The following is a 21,375-nucleotide window of genomic DNA, read 5'->3' on the forward strand; positions in this document are numbered from 1 at the left end:
ATCATAATCCCAAGATGATCTAACCATCTAAAATTTTCCCCATGGTCTACATTATTTATATATATATTTATATAATTCCTTGATCATCTGTACACAAAATTACAAGTACATATCCTTTGGTTTTTTTATATAACTACAATAATAACAAATGCTCGAGGCATTGGTCTATCCCCAATTTTGCTACCACCAAAAGGGGTAACCACATGAATGGCAAAATCATGCACTCCTTTCCTACCAATGGCCCAAAAAAGAGGCCCCAAAAGCAAGGACCGGTATATCACCTTGGCATGGCAGGAATATCCAATAAAATCACTGCTCTCTTCTCACATACCTCACACTCACAGAGATAAATTTTTTTTTCATTTACTTCTTTCCATTATCAGGTACCCTGCAAAGTGTATGTATAATATATTTCTTTTTCTCTTATTTTTTTATTACATTTTTTTTTTAACTTTTAAACTTTCCTTATCCAGTCTCTTCCATTTCACAACCTCAGTTAATTAATTGCACATTATGCACACAAAATGAGAGGATCAAGAGAGTGACAATTTGGAGATATTAATATTTTTTTAAAATCAATTACACCTGCAAGACCGATTTTTTCCCATACTAACTGACTCCCCCTTCCCCCCAAACACACTTCTCAGAAATTCTCAAACCCTAGATCACAATAACTGAACATTTAACTTTACTTGCACAGTACCAATTGAGAACCAATCATAACAGAGGAGAGAAAGAATTTTAAGAACAGTGGTTTCCAAGAGATTAATGACTATTTTTGAATGTTCATTGCTGCTATCTTTGAGAGGAATGTGAGGTAATGGGGTAATGAAGCTAATCCTTGCATAAAATAAAATCTAATATGTTCAAAGCACAATCTGAAGTAGCTCAGTGACTGAAATTGCCAAGTACTTACAAAAGGATGGAAGACTATAAAAAGAATGTCTGAACTACATCTGCATCATCTAAGAAAACTTATAAATTATGAGTTTAGTCCAAAACCTCACATTTCTCCGGCCCCAATATTACTGAACGCAAGGAGTCCCTAACAAACTGAAGGAGATTGATGTGAACACGGGGCAGCTAAAATATTCTGAAAGTCAAGGTAAAATATGACAATGGACCACCAAAGAATAATCAGTTTTACTCTCTGCGAAGATTGTAGCAATTCAAAATGCAATCGACTCTGCTCTTCCTTGACTGTTGCTTCTATTGGATTTACTTTTTTTGGATACTTATGATTTTTTCCATGTACAAACAATAATCCTTTACACGATTTAGAATGAAGAGCTTATGCCTTAAAAAGCAGCTCAAGATCACATTTACACTAATCTCAAAAGGCCACTCGCATCACAACTAGCTAAATCCAAATGATACAGTCATTACCACACCTTCACGTTGTCATATCATTAGTATACATCAGATAAAGCTTCACATTTGTATTATGAAAATGCATAGTCTTTGACTTATCATTTTTTAAAACTTAGTAAACAATACAATAATAGTACAAATTTATTTTTCTCACCAGCCATCTAAAAGATTTTTTTTTCCAGTCTTCCTTACTCATTCAAGATCACACAATTAAAAAATGCGCAGCAAAATAACAGTACAATAAATTGCCACTTCCCCCTCTCCCTCCCCCCCCATACACACACAGATACCACGGCTCCCAAAAAACTCTTCTTAATCCCGCAAAAACGTTCTAAAAAAATTTCCCTATTTAAAATAATGTCTTCCTAATTGAAGTAAACCAACCAATACATTCAAACAATTTAATTCAAACACACCATACCCATAGTAACAACTTTGGCTTTTTATGTACAAAACAAAGAGATAAAAACACATTTAATCACACCCGTCCCATCTAAAAAAAAACATTCCTGGAACACAAATCTTCTGCGATGCCAACAAAAAAAAATAATTAAGGAGGGCTATGATCGAAAATAAGCCCTTCCCAATTTCATCCCATCATAGAATTCATCAATATTTCTTTCTTTCCCTCTGGCAGGTGGGAGCTGAAATGATTAACCTACACTTTGTGGGATCACCTTTGTCTAAACTCCGGCTCATGACCAACGTGAGTGGTGGCAGAGTCCAAAACTGAGTATCTGCAGTAGGTAGGAGTGAAGGAGAAGGACAAGCAAGGAGGACCATCAGGAGAGTAGGAGAGGGGAGAGAGAGAGGAAGGCAGGTGCTCAAAACTTGACAAAAGGAGACCAGTTAGCAGACGAAAACTAAATAAGAGTGGGTGGTGGAGGGGATTATGCCAAAGCAACAGCAAAGAGAAGGGAGGACAAGAAATAATTAATTAAAAGATCTATTTTTGAAGATATCACAGTCTTACACACATTTTCTTTCCTTTTATGATTGTTTCACATGCGCGGGGGCGGGACATCCCTAACTGTTTCAAAAAAGAGCAGTTCTCCATTAGTCGCCCCTTCCTTTCTCCCGAACCAGAATTTTCTAGATCCTTTCCCCCAGAATTGGTGCCACATTAGGGAAGCTCACACCCCCACATCGATTCCGAAGCTTCATATGCCCAATAATATTCTTTAGAAGTGCCGGCAAACCATGCTCTAAAATATCCAAAGAAAAGAAAGTCTACCGACCGTGGAGGTATTCCTTTATGGAAACAAAAATAATCCCTACCATAATGATAGGGGGACATCCAAGTCCATTAAATTTTTTTTCCTTTGTCTACAAAAAAATATTCAATCTAGGCAGTTGCTCCCGGGAAATTTCAATTCTCCAAGCACAAAAAAAATATCTTTCACGCGCTCATGTACACTGTTCCCAGCAAAACCTTGATTTTTTTTCCATAAATACAAATATTTTTCGTCCAACATTTTTTTGTATGTATCCCCTGATCGGTATGGCAGGAAGATAAGAGAAAGGGGTAACGTAGAGAGGGGGAGAGAGAGGGAGGGAGGGAGAGTATTCCACGGGGGATGGTTGGGATGAGGGGGGGGGAGGGTAGGAGGAATGCAAGTTCTAAGTGGTAACGAGGCAATCTGTCCCTCTGTTGACGCATCCTCTCCTCCCCGTGTGACGACAAACAGCACCACCATACCCAAACACACATGTTAAAAAGATCCCCGCCTCTCCCCACGAGAGAAACGACCTCGCCTCCTCTCTCATTCCTCCTGCATTACAGGAACCAAGTAAGGAAGAAAGCAATTATGGTAATAATCCTTGTCACGTAGTCACTTGCGCACAACCAAACATACATACACTCTCACACACACACACAATTGCTCACGCAACTACCGACGGGCCATACACGCACATCTGTAAAATAAGGAGTCAATTGTTTCTTTTTTTTTCCTTTTTTTCTAAAAAAAAGAGGGGACATCCATTGTCTCACATTTGTTTTTCTTCTGGAGTCTCTCTTAAATCACACTTGCACACACATACACGGGCACACCCCCAACAGGCACAATCGTCTGTAAGAAGCCTACAGAGGAGGACGCTGGCAGTTGAGGCGGTTGGGAATTTCTGGCCACTCCCCAGCAGTCTTAATAATAATTAGTAGTAGTTAGCAGTAGTAGTAGTTTTAAAAAAAATTGTGTAATGATCCCTAATTTTTTCTCCATCTTTATTTTTTTTGGGTTCACTAGTCCTGAGGGCCACGATTTCTAGGATTAAATCGTCACCCAAGCAAATCTGGCATCATGGCAGGGCTCACCAAAGTGCGGGCTCCATTAAGGGTGGGGAGGGTACCGTAGAAGGGGGTTTGTGGGGCTGGGGGTGGGAGGGTAGTGTTGGGATTGTCGTCATTGTCACTTGAGATAACTCTTGACCACAGATCAACAAACTCCCGTCCATCCATGCCGTCAATCACCTCTCGCCATTCCCCTGTCATCCCACACTGCCAACCCTATGGTTTTCAACGACGCGGGCACAAAAAAGCAGTCGACGCAACTCAACCGTCCACATTCCACCCCTTCATTCAGAGAGCAACTTCTGGAGGAGAGAAGACTTGTGTTGCTCTGTATGCTGCTGCTGTCGCGGTGAACCGTCAACTGGTGGGCCCTGGAGGGATGAAAAGAGAATTGACGGGAACTGTGAGATAAGTCGAGGGTTGCATTAAAAACAAACAATGAGAAAACATATGAATGAATGAGAAGCTACGGCTTATCATGTAAGATGAGTTTCAATTTCACAGAAAATATCTTTGGATGATTAAAAGTCAAAATGACTTTCCTTCACTGGCCAGCAAGTCAAAAAAATCACTACTGATAAAATTGACAGAATTGTTAAGTCAGTTGTCATGCCAATCAAAAAAATTCAATCACAACTGGTTATAAAAATGATGCATAGGACCTACTACTTGAGGCAAAAAGCCAATTTTGATGTCCTCAAAAAACATTAGTATAGAAATGAATGTGGAAAAGTGATTAGTAATGAGGTTAAGTTTATTTCCCCTAAAAGGCAATGTCTGACTGATTTGTAAAGTTAATTTGCAGCTTCAAGACACAGACTTTGACATCATAACATTGGAACCAGCTAATGAATAAATCCATTTTAGTACAGAACGGTACTAAAGAAAGTCAATATTGGCAAAAGAGATAGGCCAGCCCAGTCCTTGCAAATTATATTTTTTGAGGATATTGATTCGGCGTCAAAAAAATCATATCTATTCTGAAATAATGTAATCTAACAATTTACAAAACATCATATCAGAATATAACCGAATAGAAAGAGTTGGTGCTTTAAAAAAACACAACATGTATTTCTCCCAAAAGTTACCTAATTCTTTGCACAAGCAACATTCTTTCACCTCAATTTTCTGAGACAAATAAATAGAGCTTCTCTTAATAAAGAATAATAAAACTCTGGCATAGTTAATAATAAAGCCATTGAATAGCGAATTATTTAAGTATTAATACAAGCCCACTAATGAAGCAAATGAATAAAGAAAGCCACCAGAATGGTTAATTTTTTAAAAGTAAAATATACACACAATTCATTCTCTTTGGAGTGGTGTTCAAATAAATGGAGGATGCAAGGCTGGAAGTCTTCTTAAATAAGAAAATCCCATTATAGCCACGTAACAGTTATAAGCAATAAAGATCATATTCATTGAAATTGTATTTGTAGTATATAATATTCTTGGCAACTGGAAACTAGAATACAGACCTCAAAAATATGTGAACTTCAGCAAAGTTCAGTTAATGCATAAACTTCAGCCAAGGATAAAATGGAAGTTTTCAGAATTTGAAACAATTTAAAATAAATTTGAATAACTTGTGTTTCAAGATTGACCCAATGATTATGCATTTCTGACCCTGATTTATTTGGAATTGGAGGCAACAGCAGATTCATTTGTGGCTTATTTCTTCCTTCATTGTTTTCTGAATTTGTTTTCACAAGATAAATGATAACTTCAAGAGAGATGTGATAAAGTTAAGTGTCCAAACATTATTCATTTCACCAATCACAAAATTCACCAGATAAATCTATTGGAAATAGTATTCCAGTCTTGAAAAGAAATATTATAGAAACTAAAGAATTGGGAATCATTACTCATAGCCAATGTGAGCCCAGAGGAAGATGTTTGCAAATGAATTTCGGATATTCCAAACAAAAAGACATGATAAGAGTGGGTCATCTCATTGAAAAAAGTTAATATGCTCACCACAAGAAATGAATGATTAAGGTAAGTATTATTCTTGCAACAGAGCGTAACTAAATGTTTCATAAGGTGGCTCAACGACCATTGGCTTTCTCTCTAATCCAAATTAAAAAGCTTTTAATCACAGTACTAACCATTTTAGGTAAGAAGCATAACATACAAACTGCAAGCCTTTCAAAATTTCAAATTAAAGACTAACCTAAGAATATTTACTTCTTTTTCAATTCCACCTCCACCCATCACAAAAGTTCTCAACTTCATGAGAAAATTCAAAACCTAGGAGCTAATTACTTTAATTCGTTCTGACAGCAGAAGAATTCTCAGATGCATACACATCAGGATGACATCTCAGGAATTGAACATTACTGCATTAAAACTTTAAGTCAGGAGGAATTGATAGGTATTATTTTGTAACACTGTGGCTTCATAAGTACAGCTAATACCGAAAGTTTTTTTTTTTCAATTTTGAATTATGGAAAAAATCTTTTAAAAAATATTACCATGCATTAAAATTTTTATAATTCATTTTATCATTCAACACTACAATAAAAATGTGAATATGTTTTACACCTCTCTGTTGCTGAATCCATGCACACACTAGATATCATATGACTGGGTTGGTAAATAGGATAGTGGTGTAATATAATGCCGATATTCGACTAGAAGAAAGAGCCACAAATGTCTAGCTAAAACATTCAAGGTCCACACACCCTGAAGTGCTTTGCAATCGAGAGTGCTCCTTTGAAACTCACAAAATAGTGCTACTTTAACTAAAATAAAATTTCCCAATTTTGAGACTTGAGGCAATGCAAGAGTTTCTTTTCCTTTTTTTTAAATTGAAGACTAGCCAAAGGATATTTACTACAGTAAAGTCTTGATTATCTGTGCTAATGGATGCATCATGAAGCACGAATAATTGAAAAGCACAGTTAACCGAAATATGCAGAATATATAGTCGTGATAAAAAAAAGAATATACATAGAAACTCCCTTTTTTCATTCCTTGCAATTAATTTGCGTTTTTTTAAGCAATGGAAAGAAAATCTTTCTTACCATTTTTCAGCCATTTTTTTATGATTGAAATTACAGTTTTACAACACAAAACTTTCATGAAGAGAAAATAGCACCAAGTATTTTCCTTAGAAAGCTAAACCAACCATGAAGCCCGGGAAAAAACAAATGACTGGTGAAGGATGAATATTGACAAAAGTATAATAAAAATATTGACAAACTGGTGTGGATTTATGTTCATCAAAGGACACTGATAAAAATAATAGAGCGTAAATAGTTAATAGCTCATTTGTTGAATAGTAAAATTATGTATTTGCTCACCATAAAGGAGGAGAATATGGAATTCTAAGGGCTAATGACTTTAAGGGATACAATAATGATTAAGTATGGACACTACAAAAATGTTTAAATTGGAACATGGAATACTATTTGTAAATTTTTATCTAGAGAAATTAAAAACTTTTAAGAAAGCCAATATCTTTGTAATTCTAAAAAAGTATATCAAAGTTTCTAAGTGTTTCAGTATATCTACAATTGTAATTTTATTATTGGATAATCTGCACTTGGATAATCAAGATTTTACTGTACTTTCTCAATGGTGTTTATTTAGCGTCACCAGTGTGTAACCATATTGTGGAACCAAAAAAACTCGTTGAAACTTGAGCATCAAAATGAAAATAAATACAATGATGAATCTTTTTTTTCAGTCTCTTTCACTTCAGTTTTGATAACATCACAGCATTCTAAAATGATTAAATTTTATCTCCAGGTGGATTGAACTTGACAAAAAATTCAAAAACTACATGAGTGCCCATGGTTTTTCGCTGCATTTAACAAATTGGCAAAACTATGATGACGGACGGAGTAATTGCGGAACACTTCCTATGCACTATGTTACATACAATCTAAGCATCGACTAACTTATTGATTAGCATGCTACATACCCACTGTTATTTACCATTTCCACAGCCCAGGGATTAAGGACGAAAGGCATTTTTGTTTAGCAGAGTAATTTAGGGTATCTCACCCGGCCTGTGCCATTTGAGGAGTTCCCATTGTTGTTTCCCTGAGGGGACCTCATGGAGCCTCCACCACCTCCGCTCAACCCTGGCGATGGGGAGGCAGCTGATGCTCCAGAAGAAACACCTCCGCTGACAAGGTCTGCCCCTATGCCAGGCCAGAGTTTTGGACTACCTTCAGGGCCACCTAATAGGGAAAGTTCAAGAGGGACAACTGCTGTTTATTTGCAACCACATTCAGATTACATTCCTCCACAGTTTACTTGGGAATGTTGATGATCCTTTATGCATCGATGTCAACCCAATCCCAAATTTCATTGCAACAATTTCAGAATATTTAAAAGAGATTTCAATTTCGGGTTCAAATCCCGGTCAGGGTGAATGATTTTTACCCTCTGAAATTGCTGCATTGTAATGCACATTTAGTGGATGACCCCATTAAAATTTTAAAGTTTATTGGAATTTGTCAAAATTTCATGGTCAACTCAGCGAAAAATATTGTGTCCACTGAATGAGAAGATTGAATAATAAAAAAACATTTTGACTGCCCCAAGATCATATTACAAAATTAAGATGTGGGTTAAGAATGTACTTGAAAAAGGTCATACATCTAAGCAAACTCATGACTATGCAAAAGTCAATAAATAGCTGTAAGGAATTCAATTCAGACCTGAAAAAACTCAACTTCGTGAAATTTTCTGATCACTGAATAAGTCAAACTTTTAATTTTGTTCACAATGAACTTTATTTCAGTACTACTGGTTTCAACGCATAGGCAGCAATATCAGGTACCTGACTGATACCTGTACCTGGTTATGATACCCGACGATACCACCCTCACTTCAAAACCAGCAGTAGGGAAATGAAGTTTATTGTGAAAAAAATACAAAGTTTGCTTATTCGGTGAAATAGCTATGAAAATTTTACAATTTCCCTTATTCAATCAAAAAACCAGTACCAGCAGTTTGCTCTCTGAAGAATGAAAAGCTTCTTTGAATGCTGCAATACACTTGTTAAACAATCCTTAAATCAATAAAAAATTTCAAGCTAAACTTGTGCAGTTAAGGGTTAAGGTACAAGGTAAACAAATGCGAACTCAAATTGGTTGTGCCAGTGAAAGGTCCAAAACTACCATCCACATCACTTTCGCAAAGCTTTTTGTCGATGAATGAATTTATACATATATCTTGAATGCTAATAACTTTTGAGGTGCTTGGAAGAAAGAATTTCACTGATAATCCACAAACAAATAATTGAGTTTACTGTAAGCAGTAGAACATTTTCAATTTTCTTTTACTTTCAGCCCATCTTTTGTTCTTTAAACAGATCCTCTATTTGCCAGAAAACATTCCACATGGAAGATGCACACAAACACCAGCATCACTAAAATTTTTTTTTTACTTTTCATCTTTTATCCTAATTTTAAATTTTCAATCTGCACTCCATTATTTCATAAGAAATAACGGATGCAAGTGCCTTAGAAATATTCTCTGAAGATTCAACATAACTGTAAACTACATGAAATTATTGTCTTAAATTAAGCACACAATTCACCAGCTGTAAAAACAGTACCTGCAGTGAAAACAGAAATGAACACTATTCCCATATTTATTCAGATGCTACAGCCATACTGCCAACTTCGCAAATGCTATAACTTTTTATGAATTAGATGAGCATTTCCACTATAAAGAAAATGTAGCTGTAAACTAGAGTAAGAAGTAAGTTCAAAATAAATGTAACGAGTTTCCCTCAATACTTCAATGGCTTGCCATATCTAAGTTTTTTCTTTTAATATTTTAATGTTACCATTTATTGCTAAGTGTTTGTGGAAATTACAAAGAAGAAAATTTAAGGCAATAACACAGCTATAAATACACTGCTACACATTCGGTTGGCAACCAGAGGGCACTTGAGTGAAGAAAGCAGGACAGTAACTCATCTCTCATTCACAGAATACTTACCAGAAGTTGGTATCTCGAACGAAAGACCCAGGGCTTCCAGACCTGTCGGACTAACTGACTGCACCAGCTGCTGTTGCTGCTGCCGCATGTTGTGTTGGTGTTGTCCCTGATTGGAAAGGTTCCCCTGGGCACCCACGGGAGATGTTTGGTGTTGGTGCTGCTGAGTACGAGCACCCACGATGGCCCTCAGTTCCTGGCGGACATACTCCGAGGTCATGCCGGCCCCACCACCATTGCTGCCACCACCTGGATGGGGAGGAAAGGTGGAGAGGGCATGTGTGTAGGACAACTGAATTGACTCTCGTGGAGGTGGAGACTTTTTTACTTTTCCTTCCCCTTATGAAGCTTAACAAAGTCGACACGTGAACAGATGGATATATGTTGGAGAAATGACCCTGCTAATATGCAAATGCTATATGAAAAGCCAACTAACTGTCAATAAGACTTAGATCCATATGAGTTGGAACCTGACCTGATCAAAACAATTGTTACCTCTCCCATTCTTAAACGTGAATGACATTTTTTTTTGCAAATATCACAATGGCTGACTTACAACTTCACCAGCCTCTCTCATGGGCAAACCTCTTCAAAAGAAGAAAAATCTCATCTAGCTCATTCTGATCAAAACTGATTGCAAAACAAATGTAATACACAAGAAAAAGAATCAACTATGAGAGTTAAAATTAGAAATAATCATCTTTCTGCGGAAAAAAAAATCAAAATCTTTTCCATTGGAGAAGTTTTTAAACAGAAACCTGGTGATAAGTGAGGAAAATTTTGACGTGTTCCAAAATAGAGAAAAGATAAATGCTTGCAAATCATATTCCAATGTGTTCTATACATTTATATTCACAAAGAACAAACAAATGATGTTTTTTTTAAATAAGAACTAAATTAATAGTGTGGTAACAATGATCATTATTTTTGAAACCTAAGCGACAAAATTAATTATTTTGCAATTGCACTAAAAATAGGTATTGAACTATGCCAGAGCTTGAATTTTACATAGATGAAATCCTTAGACTTTTGCTAAAAAATTTTCTTGACTTCGCACATCACAAATAGTTGTAGCAAAAAATTTGGTTAAAGATCGCTCTCTAATGATAAGAAAAAATTGGGGAATATTTGTTTCACATGAAACGAAACATATAAATCATCTGTTCAAGCATAAACTTTATTAAACCTCCAATTTAACTGAACTTAGGGTATTCAAGATCTCAAGCAATTAATGAAGACACACAAAAAAAGTTAAGCTTTCAAAATTAAATTAAATGCAAGTATTTAAACTTTATTCAAGGTTTTACCAGCAAATAAAATAGAGTAGCTCAAGAAAAAAAAATAAATTTAAAGAGGCAAAATATCAAAATGAGGTTTAGCTACATTTTGAATTGGCAAAAAAGTAATGCTGACAAGAGATTTTAAAATCATGTTGACGTGAAAGTCATTACCAAGTAATCTGTTTATACACCTTAAGTTTAGAATGGTGGGATAGGGTATTTTTTTTTAAGGGCTTCTATAATAACTGAATTTTTATAGGTATTTTAATTAAGGGACATTAAAAATAATCAATTGGGACATGAAGTAGGTGGTGGTGAAAGATAACGTGCCATGAAGGGTACACAAGACACATTGGCAGGGATTGCTCCTCCCCATGCCAATAGCAACAAGCACAAAAAAGAGTGCGCCAATGCACACAGACTTATAGTCATCAACATTCACCCACACAGATATGATCGAGCATGAGCTGAGAAACCAACCAAAGCTTTTCACGTCAAAAACAAATTTAACATCACCGACTTATTAAATCATACTTTTTCAGTGCAGAGGGCATTAGAGAAATGGCACCAAGGGCAAAGCTATTACAGACTGAACAATGGGAAAAAATTAGTACCAGAAATAATGATCTTATCTGCCGCATACATGAAAACCAAATTTCCTAATTCAACCCTATCAACCCAATTAATCAAAATACTTTTTTGCATCAATATTAATCAATTAAGTTCAGTTTCAGTCATGATGAATTGAAAGCTATTAATCAAGTTTTATAATTTTCAAATGATCAACATCATCTTTAACAAAATAGTTATAAAATGCATGGAAACTTTGGAACAGAATGAATATTTGTTCAGTTTCTTTATCAAAATATGGAATAGTGATACCACATAGGTATCCTCCTTCTGTACCCTTGGCAGTATAGCTATGAAGGAATAACTAAACCAGCAGCAAGGCTCTAACTGCCATTTATTTGTGCCTCCCACATTGATCTAAAGAATGATTTAATCTTTAAAACCAGGATTTTTGTTTGAAAAACTGACATAACAAACATACACATATACATAAAGCTGTAAAATATTTCTATCGAGATGAACTTTGGTTGCTTTCTCATTTCAGGGTCATGTAAGTTTTCTTATCCCAAACTAATACTCCAGGACTGTACACACATGGACTGGCAAGGTACTAAAAAGTCTTATCTTTTTATAAGTGATACAAATATGTGAAAAAAGAATGCATAAATGAGAAGTTTTACCACAAAACATGTACACCACAGTCATCAGCAGGTGGATAAACACTAATATAGGTTTGCTTTTTTAACATGATTATAAGCCTTTGCAAAATAATAAACCAGAAGAGATTGTATCCCTGCAAACATCAGATGAATTTAGACTTAAATATTTTACAACAAAAGGTAAAGGACAGTGGGACAATAGTTTTCATTGATAGGCATTCTCAAATCACAACAATTATCTGCTAGTAAATGTTAAAAAAAAAAAAAATACCACTGGCCCCGACAAAAAAAAATTAAAACTCCTCCCTGAGGCATGAGAGAACTTTAATGCTATATTCACATTATAGGAACTCAGTGATACTTATCACTGGCAAAGAGAAAAACTCTGAACTCTTTGACAAATAAATCTCTACGAAGCCATCCTGGACTCACACTATGATGGAAGCACCAAACATGTTTTCCTTGACTTTATGCCCCAAGTCTACTTCTATAATGGCATAATTCATGTATTATATTGCCCAATAGTGCTCTATAAACTAAAGAATTTCTTTCCACCATTCTTTACCTATAGCTCCCTCGAAACAAGCAGCGGCTATTTGGGTATGAACATAAAAATGAGGCAGTGAGCAAGGAGAGGAAATCATTGACTGACACATGATACTTAAATCAACAGCTTCACTAAATAAATACACAACCGTGCAATTCCCACAACTTTTCTTAAATGCCCTCATTTTTACATTGCCCCACAAGTACCTGTTTTTTGAGTTTTCGACTCCCCTCCATCTACCTTATACACCACACATTGGGAGGCTCTCGTCAAGTGTTTTTCCATGCAGGAGCTCCATAACCAAGGCAATGTATGGATTAACGAGATGATTTCCAAATTCTGCCTCTCAGCAGGGACAATTCCCCAAATTTTACATATCAAACTAGCATCAATAATACATCAAGACATATTCACACGTGAGTATGCATAAAAAAATGTACACGTCCACGCACACATACAAAACAGTTTCACACACACACACATACATATTCACACACAAACACACACACATGTAGAAACAAAAGAGGCCTAACTAAGGACAACACAACCCACTCAATTTAATCTCCTGCACTGCGTCTTTTCGACTGCTTTTGAGAGGGAAAAAAATGAGAGAGGAAAATGATCAAAGCACTGCTCGCATGCATTTCGAAACTTGGCTCACAAACTATACACACACAACCACACATGTGCAGCAAATGGGACAAAGCACAAAAAAGATGAATTATTATTTCTTTTTTTTAAAATATCAATGGCAAAACTTATGTACAACACAAATGACTAGAAAAAAAAAGAAACACATAACAAAAGCTATAGCGGAAAAAGCAGCATGTGAGTGGTAAGAACACACAACAGGACAGGACACAAAACTACAGATTGCATCTGGTAAAAATGAAAATATGTACTCTCTCTCTAAAAAAAAAAAATGACATTGCCACAAGTGGATACACTTCTGATGACCAGCTATAAAGTCATCAAAATCAGTGTCGCTTTATTGCCAGGTAAGGTGCTGGTGGTTTCATCTCAAAGGATTGGACTTTGGAAACTAAACTTTGGAATCATTGGTTTTGAGACAACTAGAAGGTTAAGGGAACAATAATAAGCAGACACTACATTTTTCTCAGCATCAAGGCATCGGGTGCATCACACTCTTGGCGTAGATCGTCATGTAAGCATGGAGATGACAGTACTTGACAATGGGGTGCTACAGAGGAATGGTAGGAGATAAAAAGTGCTCTTTATTATTTACAAAATACATGGACAGAGATGATGGTGGCCGGGTTTCCAGGAATGGATTGGATGGAACAGATGAACGGGTTGAGACTGACAAGGTCATGAGGTGATAGGAGTGAGTGAAGGGAGAAGGGCAACTGGAGCTGTAGGACAGTTAGTATGGTAACGGAATAGATAGCGTAAGCAGCTGGACGTGTGAATGAGGATAAGCACTACTAAAGAAGTTACTGAACGCCAGATGAATTAAGCAATTATTGATTAGTGTGATGTTAAGTCAAAAACAGGATAACAAAGCAATTGGGCACTCCAAATCTGTGAACCAAAGGTCCCTCAAATTCTTTTCAAATACGTTACACCGACATAGAACAATACAAATGATAAAGAGTTTACTAATGATGTATATCTCTTAATTGATAAAGATCACTTGTATATTCCTTATCTCAGATGACAATACTAAAGAAAAACATTTAATTGAATTACAAACATTGTCTGTGCTTCATGTAATTATATTCAATTCAAAACTTAAATCAAGACTAAATTTTATATGATTAAAAGTGAGGCTGTAGGGTTGAAATAGCAGGAATAATTCGTTTTTACACCATTTACCGGGCCTTGCAAGTGCCCCGGAGAACATATTATACAAAATAAGATTTAATGGCAAATAATTTTTGCAACTAGTTGCATGAAAACACTAAACTCAACCTGTATCCAACTTTTATTCCTCTTCGTTATATTTCTGAATTCGAACATTAATAATAACTCAAGTCACAAATATTTAGTTTAATAATGTGTTGCTGAATAATAACTTTGAGAAGTTTCTTTTCCTTGAATTAAAAAAAATACAGCCCATGAAATAAATTTCAAAATTTAAGGATATAAAGCATGGATGGCCTTTCGTAAACAAAAAAGAAAAGATACTTCAGAGCTTGTTAAATAAGATTAAACCTAAACTCGGGTCAAACCCAAATAATGGAAGGGCCCAAGATTTAATTTTTAAAGCCAAATGTGTCATGAATTTTGTATGCCTTAGTTTTTTGTCTGAAGAAATAAAAGGAGCACACATCACAAAGGTAGAGAGAAGTCAAACTTAAAAAGGTTTACAACAATGGAATGGGGAACAGTGCTAACCACAATCATGGTGTCAATCGGATACATGCAACAAACAAAAAAGCGGCGGAGATGTTGGTTATGCATAACAGTAGGAGGCGCTATCAATACTTAAGCAAAATATATTAAACCGCAGGCTATCATGGATATTAGCTGATGACCATTTAACATTGCCTTTGCATTAGTCCTAACCAAAATGATCCATCAATCTAAGAGTGAGCGAAAGAATGTTAAAAATCATATCAAATGAAATCTGTTTCAAAAATGTACACGTTTTCACAGATTATTGTACCCAATTCAAAAAGGGTATGAGAATCAATGCACAAATATTTTATCAGCATTAGTGACACAGCTCTAAACCCATCCATATTAACAGTTCACAAAGAACCACATTCACACTACTACAAAGACAGTACAAGAGAATAACACAACAGTAATGTTTAAGCGAATCAGAAAAGATATAAAGGATTATGTAGCATTGGTCTTTTAGCCCATTACACAAGCAAGCAATACCACAACAGTGAATACAAAAGAATATTCCAGGGAAAGCATGCAACACTCACATCCACCACATAATATTAAAATTTAAAAAAAAACACAAAAAAAAGCTGCATTGTCTTGCACTACCTAAAAACTTAGATCAGCCACCACATGGCATACATATGACTTCAAAATCATACATACATATTCTACAGCAAAAAATATAGCAATTTGATGATACATTTTGTATACCAGCCAGTCCACATGAAAACCAATAATTTTACATCTTACTTCCAATAAACCGAAGCATTAATAAAAAGGGCCACAGCAAAAGAGTATTTCCAAACAAAAAATATTTGCCATACATACAAGTGCCATGAAGAAAAGGGAAACAAGCACGATGCTACTGGAAAAGGAGAAGCAACAGCATAGTGGAAAAAGGGAAGGGATTTCTACGTTTTTAAATGGCTCAAGCGTTTAGAAAACATGGTTTCCCTAAGGTGAGAACGGTCAAGATGGGCAGGGTAGGAAGGGGAAATGGGGGGAAAAAGAAAAAAGGGGAGGGGAGGAACTCTTTATTATGCACCTCGATCGCATCATAACCTTCTAGTGGGTGCAATTTGCAACAACACTTGAAGTTATCATTGGCTGGTTAGTGCCAAAAAACATAAAAAATATTTCTGCCAAGATCCAAGTTAAAAAGGCCAACAAAATGAAAACCATCTTTCTGCAACTGTGCAAAAGCATCAGTAACTTTGAGAAATGCACATTCAATGATTACACTAGGACAAGATTATGTCTAGCTAGGCCATTAACACACATTTAAAATGACATCAGAGTAGAGAAAGGGATGAACCTCGCCAACTGTTATGCAAAATGGACTACCCACAGAAAAGCAAACCCTCTATATTCACTAAAATGTTGGCTTGAGAGATTATGAATAAACAAGTATTTAATGAGGGGGTTTATGATTCCAATCTGACCAATTGAATCTGAAAACAGTATTAAAATTGCACGATATCTTTTCAAATCATGAGCAAAGCTTACTCGAATTCATTGGCAATACTCCTCACCACAATTAGAAGGTGGTAATGCGAACGAGGCATCGGAGGTAGAGAAACAGAGACATACTCCGAAGGGTCCGGGTAGGAGGGAAGGAGAGTGTGGGTCAGATTGGGAGGAGAGAGAGAGAGAGGGGGGATATTTCTTTCAAGGGTGACCAGGACACAGTCCGAGTGGCGGTCATCACATGACTTACCACCTGGCTGCTGATTGGCCGGCCCGGGTCGAGTCCTCTCGCACCCGCCAATGCCACCATATATTTGAGAAACGTGTCGACCCATACAAAAGTTGGGGTCGTGGGGGGACTGGTGCGGGAGGGGTGAGGTAGGCGTGTGAGGCGCGATGGGCTGGGCCCCCCCCCCGAGGGGGTAAGGAGGGGCGGCCTGCTGGTGGTGGTGGTGGGGGTGGTGATGGTGCTGGAGGTGGGGTGGGTGTCCGGCGAGGTGGGGCGGGTGGTGGGATGGGTGGTGGGACAGGTGGTTGACGTGCGACATGGGGTGGGGGTGGTGGAGGCCCGGGTGGAACATTTGGCCCCCCCCACACCTCGTGTCACCGCCACCCTGGAGGTAGTGGGGGGGATGGGTTTGAGGGGGAGGAGGGGGCGGCGGTGGGTGGTGGTAGACGGGAGGGTGGTGGCCAGGAGGGGGCTGCGGTGGGGAGAGGAGGAGAGAGGAGCGGTCCTTGCTCGCCCCATAATGCCGTGGGGAATTTACTCCACCTGCAACGGGGAGATGTCACAAAGTGTAAGTAGATTTTGGACACAAAACACCTGCATCACCTTTTTTTTTACCTTATGCTGCTTGGGAATAATTTGTTGGTAAAAAATGATGAGTAAAAATAAATGGAGGAAGAGGATAAGAGGAGGGGTGGGGTGGAAGAGAGAGACTTTAAGAGGGTTCTCGAGACGTATAAATGGGCTCGTTCACCCATTTTCTAAATGATTATCTATCAATCTCTTGTTGACGATTTGAAACATACTTTTGCCACAGTGATCAACCCCTGCATATTGACTTTAATTTGCAACAGTGAATGTCACATTCTACAGTTACAAACCCTTATTGTATTGAGTCTGAGAGAGAAAAGGAGTTCTTTAATTAACCTGCCCTCTGGTGAATTTATCTTAACTCTTTTGATTTGGTCTTGACTTCTCTGTTCATATCCAATTTCCATTGCTTTGAAATATTCCGGCTGTGTCGTTATTAACATTCCACCATCACAGCGTTCAACCCAAAATTCGATTTCATAGGTGACGGTAGCCTAGGAACCCAATGGTAAGTGAAATTCATACATTCAGTCTAAGGGAGCCAGTTCCTTTCCCTGTACCACCAATGGTTTTCCAGGACCCGGTATCCAAATATATAATGCAGGTGGAGCTTAAGGTCATCCAAATTTGATCCAGGGCCTTCTAAATTAGCAGCTGATCGCACTACCCACAAAAGGCTACCATGTCACCCAGGTCTGCCCATTTGAAAGAGTAAAACATGGAACTTTTCAGCCCACCAATCTATTTGCTTAGTTTTCGAGCTATAGACGTGTCAGAGCATTGTAATGCTTATAAAAAAATAAAACTGTGGAAAACAGAGGTCTATTATGTACATAGCTTCTTTCATCACATCGCCAGGACTACTGGTCAGTTCAGCCTTTCATGACCCTTTCTCAGAAGATGAAGGCTGTCAATCCCATTTTACGTCAGAGACATCAATCATATAAATTTATAGTCATCCCATAGTTAGGGATAACTTTTGGTTTCCACGGCTTTTTCATTAAATGAGCCAAGAAACTTAATAAGGAAATGAACTTCAACAGAAAACAGTTATTCTGTGCATCCATATTTGTGTAGGAGTGAACGATCCCATTTTCGAGAACATGGAATGGTGCTTCTTTGTAAGGATGGTCAGGATTTTGGAAGGTTAATATGTTTCAGGGTAAATGATCAAGTATTAGGGCAGGAAAGCATGAAGAAATAGGAGAAGCATATTAACACTGGCATTTTGGTAGTAACTGGGAAAACAGCATGCACCCAGGGCATGGTGTATCACCATCAGCAATTGAATTTTAAAAGTTAAAAAAACTCTTTTCAGCCAATGTTTGCAACACAAGAAACTTCATAAGAGTCCCTGACTGGAAACACACACAATACACTTCTCAATCAGGGGCCAAGGAAATTTACATTCATTGACCAAGCAAAGTGATATATATATTTTTTACAATTAATAGGAACAGTTAATTTGTTGAATACTTGGCTATTTTATACAAGCTCTCATTACTCAAGGTAATTGAAAAAAATTAGTTAAATATTCACAAACCAATTTGTCCGGCAGACGTTGGCAAAATAATATATCACACCAAAAACCTTTCAGTGAAACTTCATTAGCATGTTCTTAAAACACTGTATTTTCACACACACACACACACATACTAATTGGGAGGACTCATTCATGTTGGCAGTTGAACATTCACTATTCCAAAACGCACTGAGCAATAGAAACCAGGGAACCCAATACCATCAAGATTTCCAATTTCAGAAGATTAATTTAAACCACACCTAAATTCTTCTGACATAACATTAGATTTTGGGCTTAAATATCTTGCTTCATTGTTCAACACCACTCTATTAAAAGTGAATTAATTATCTCATGTATGCACATTAACTGAATCCACCAATTTCAAAAAAAAAAAATCATCATGATAGTTGGGAGAGTTCCAATGCAACACAAAACCAATTTCTCAGGATCACACCAGGAACTTGCCTACAAAAATGTGCCACTCAAATGTGAATCCACCAACAGCAGTTTAAAAGCTCAGGATAGACACAAAATTTGTCTTCAAATGGATCAAGTGATCAAACTTGCAATTCTTTACTTTGAGAATCCATTACAGGTAAATGAGTAAGTTTATCAAAAATCAAGAAAATCAAATGCTACATAAAACACCAGAATATGGTATATAATGTAAGGCAGCTTTCTGAAGAATAAATTATAACTGACTTCCATCACATTTTGCATTACAACTATGAGTACAATTAGGTGTGAGGGGATCTCTGTGCATAATATGGTGAAGGACATTAATTATTATTAATATATTATTCCTTTTAACTAATGACGACAAAAAAGGGAAACTTACAAAAGGCAAACCTATCTGAAGGGGAGATGCAGGAATTTCATACAGAATGGATTATGCGTTCCTCATGTGACATAACACAACCAACTTTGATTGTGACTCAGCCTATTATTCCAATAAGGCAAGCAATGAAATTGATTTGGATGAAACCAGATACTCAAGAAAAAAATCGTGCTAGGCAATAAAAATTACAATCGTGGGCTTTTGTAACTTGAGCTCACGGAATAAGGGTAGTGGTGGTGGTGGTGGTGGGGGGGAGAGATAGCACTAAAACATGCTGATGATAACTTTTGATTGCACGGTATCCAGGGTTATGAATCCAAAAGGGATTTCAAATTGGTAGTCATAAACAGGGGATTACACTATCAAGGAACATGCTAATAAAGTTTCACTGCAGTTAATGAGAAGAAATTTCTTGCAGTCACATTTTGAACATAATCTAGGTTTCTTTAGGATGGGTTCGAGAATCTATTGTTTGCATAAAGGACGCACTATTGCAATCCTTAAACCAAAACACCAATGTAAATAGGTTTAAGGGTGGAGGGGGGGGTACCTTGAGTAAAAAAACAGGATGGTCTGGACTCAAAAAAAAAAGGTATGGGTATTTAGGGTAACAGGGTAAATAAAAGGATTAAATCTCAGGGGTGCAAAGGTAGCATACTTAGGTTCAAAAATTTCATTACCAACAAAATTGCATAAAAATATTCATCTAATGTACTTCATGCAAGAATTAAGTGAAGTTTTTATCAACTATTAAAAAAAAAAACACAGCCTTCTAGTATGAAAAAATTACTGTACACATGGTAAGTACTAGAGAATTACACAGGCAAAAAAACACGGAAAATTTTAATTTATTTCTCATAATTGGCCTGTCCAAAAACTAGTGACTCTTTCAAAACTTCCTCTCTCTAAATAGGCCTCACTAACAATAATAAAATCCATTTAAAGATTCAAATAAAAACTCAACTGCATTACAGTGCAAAAAATGTACTTTCCGTGCATGGAGGCCAAGGCAGCATGAATCCCATCGGACTCTTAGAAAACTTTAGTTACTCTGAGCCTCGCAAAATTCATCACTGAAGAAACCAAAAATTTTAATAATAATAATAATAAGGATGATAATAATGTACAAGTAAAAATCTCTCAGCTGCTAATGAATGACTACAACAAAAGATTCGAACAAAACAGCCACTCTAGAGAAAAATAACTACTTTTTGAGTGCACAAACTGGTAAAAAGAGAGAAAAATATTTTCTTTTTTTTTTAGTCTTACAAGATGTAAACATTAGCATCAGATGAAAAAATTAATACACACGCAAGAGAAGTTACAAACCATGCTTTATCTTACAAAAAAAATAAATTCTTTTGCAAATATCACATCACCACTCCATTTGAACCCATCCGCGGAGTGTGCATCACTCACACTGGTTGCTAAATAACCACGGACTCCAAAGCATCAGATTCCGAAGAAGCAAGGTTCATCGCATATTTCCTCAGCACCAATTCCTACCTATGATCACTGCCACCTGTGATAACCAGGAAAGTGTCTTATGCACAGCACTGTAAAATATATTCATATGAATCAACATTTATCCTTCCATTGGGGCCTGTTTCAAAACTCCCTTTATACTGGATTGGCATCTATGTGCGGAAGAGAGACTTGAAAAAAAAAAAGTATAATGGCAACAGCTTCAAACAC

General features: G+C 36.8%; 1 protein-coding gene across 1 annotated transcript in view; it reads right to left on the minus strand.

The window, feature by feature from the left end:
• Positions 1-1,666: 1,666 nt before the first annotated feature.
• The window catches only part of tai (basic helix-loop-helix family member taiman), a 316,899-nt gene continuing 297,190 nt past the window's right edge, over positions 1,667-21,375 (minus strand). The window contains exons 21-24 of the mRNA XM_071598061.1: positions 16,754-17,275; positions 9,626-9,871; positions 7,673-7,851; positions 1,667-4,032 (exon numbers count right to left, since the gene is read on the minus strand). Of these exons, the coding sequence (XP_071454162.1) occupies positions 3,946-4,032; positions 7,673-7,851; positions 9,626-9,871; positions 16,754-17,275 (1,034 nt within the window). The 3' untranslated portion in view covers positions 1,667-3,945. The remainder of the gene's footprint in view (positions 4,033-7,672; positions 7,852-9,625; positions 9,872-16,753; positions 17,276-21,375) is intronic.

The sequence above is a fragment of the Hetaerina americana genome, unplaced genomic scaffold, assembly GCF_022747635.1.
Source record: "Hetaerina americana unplaced genomic scaffold, ioHetAmer1.1.p SCAF_9, whole genome shotgun sequence".
Taxonomy (NCBI): Eukaryota; Metazoa; Arthropoda; class Insecta; order Odonata; family Calopterygidae; genus Hetaerina; species Hetaerina americana.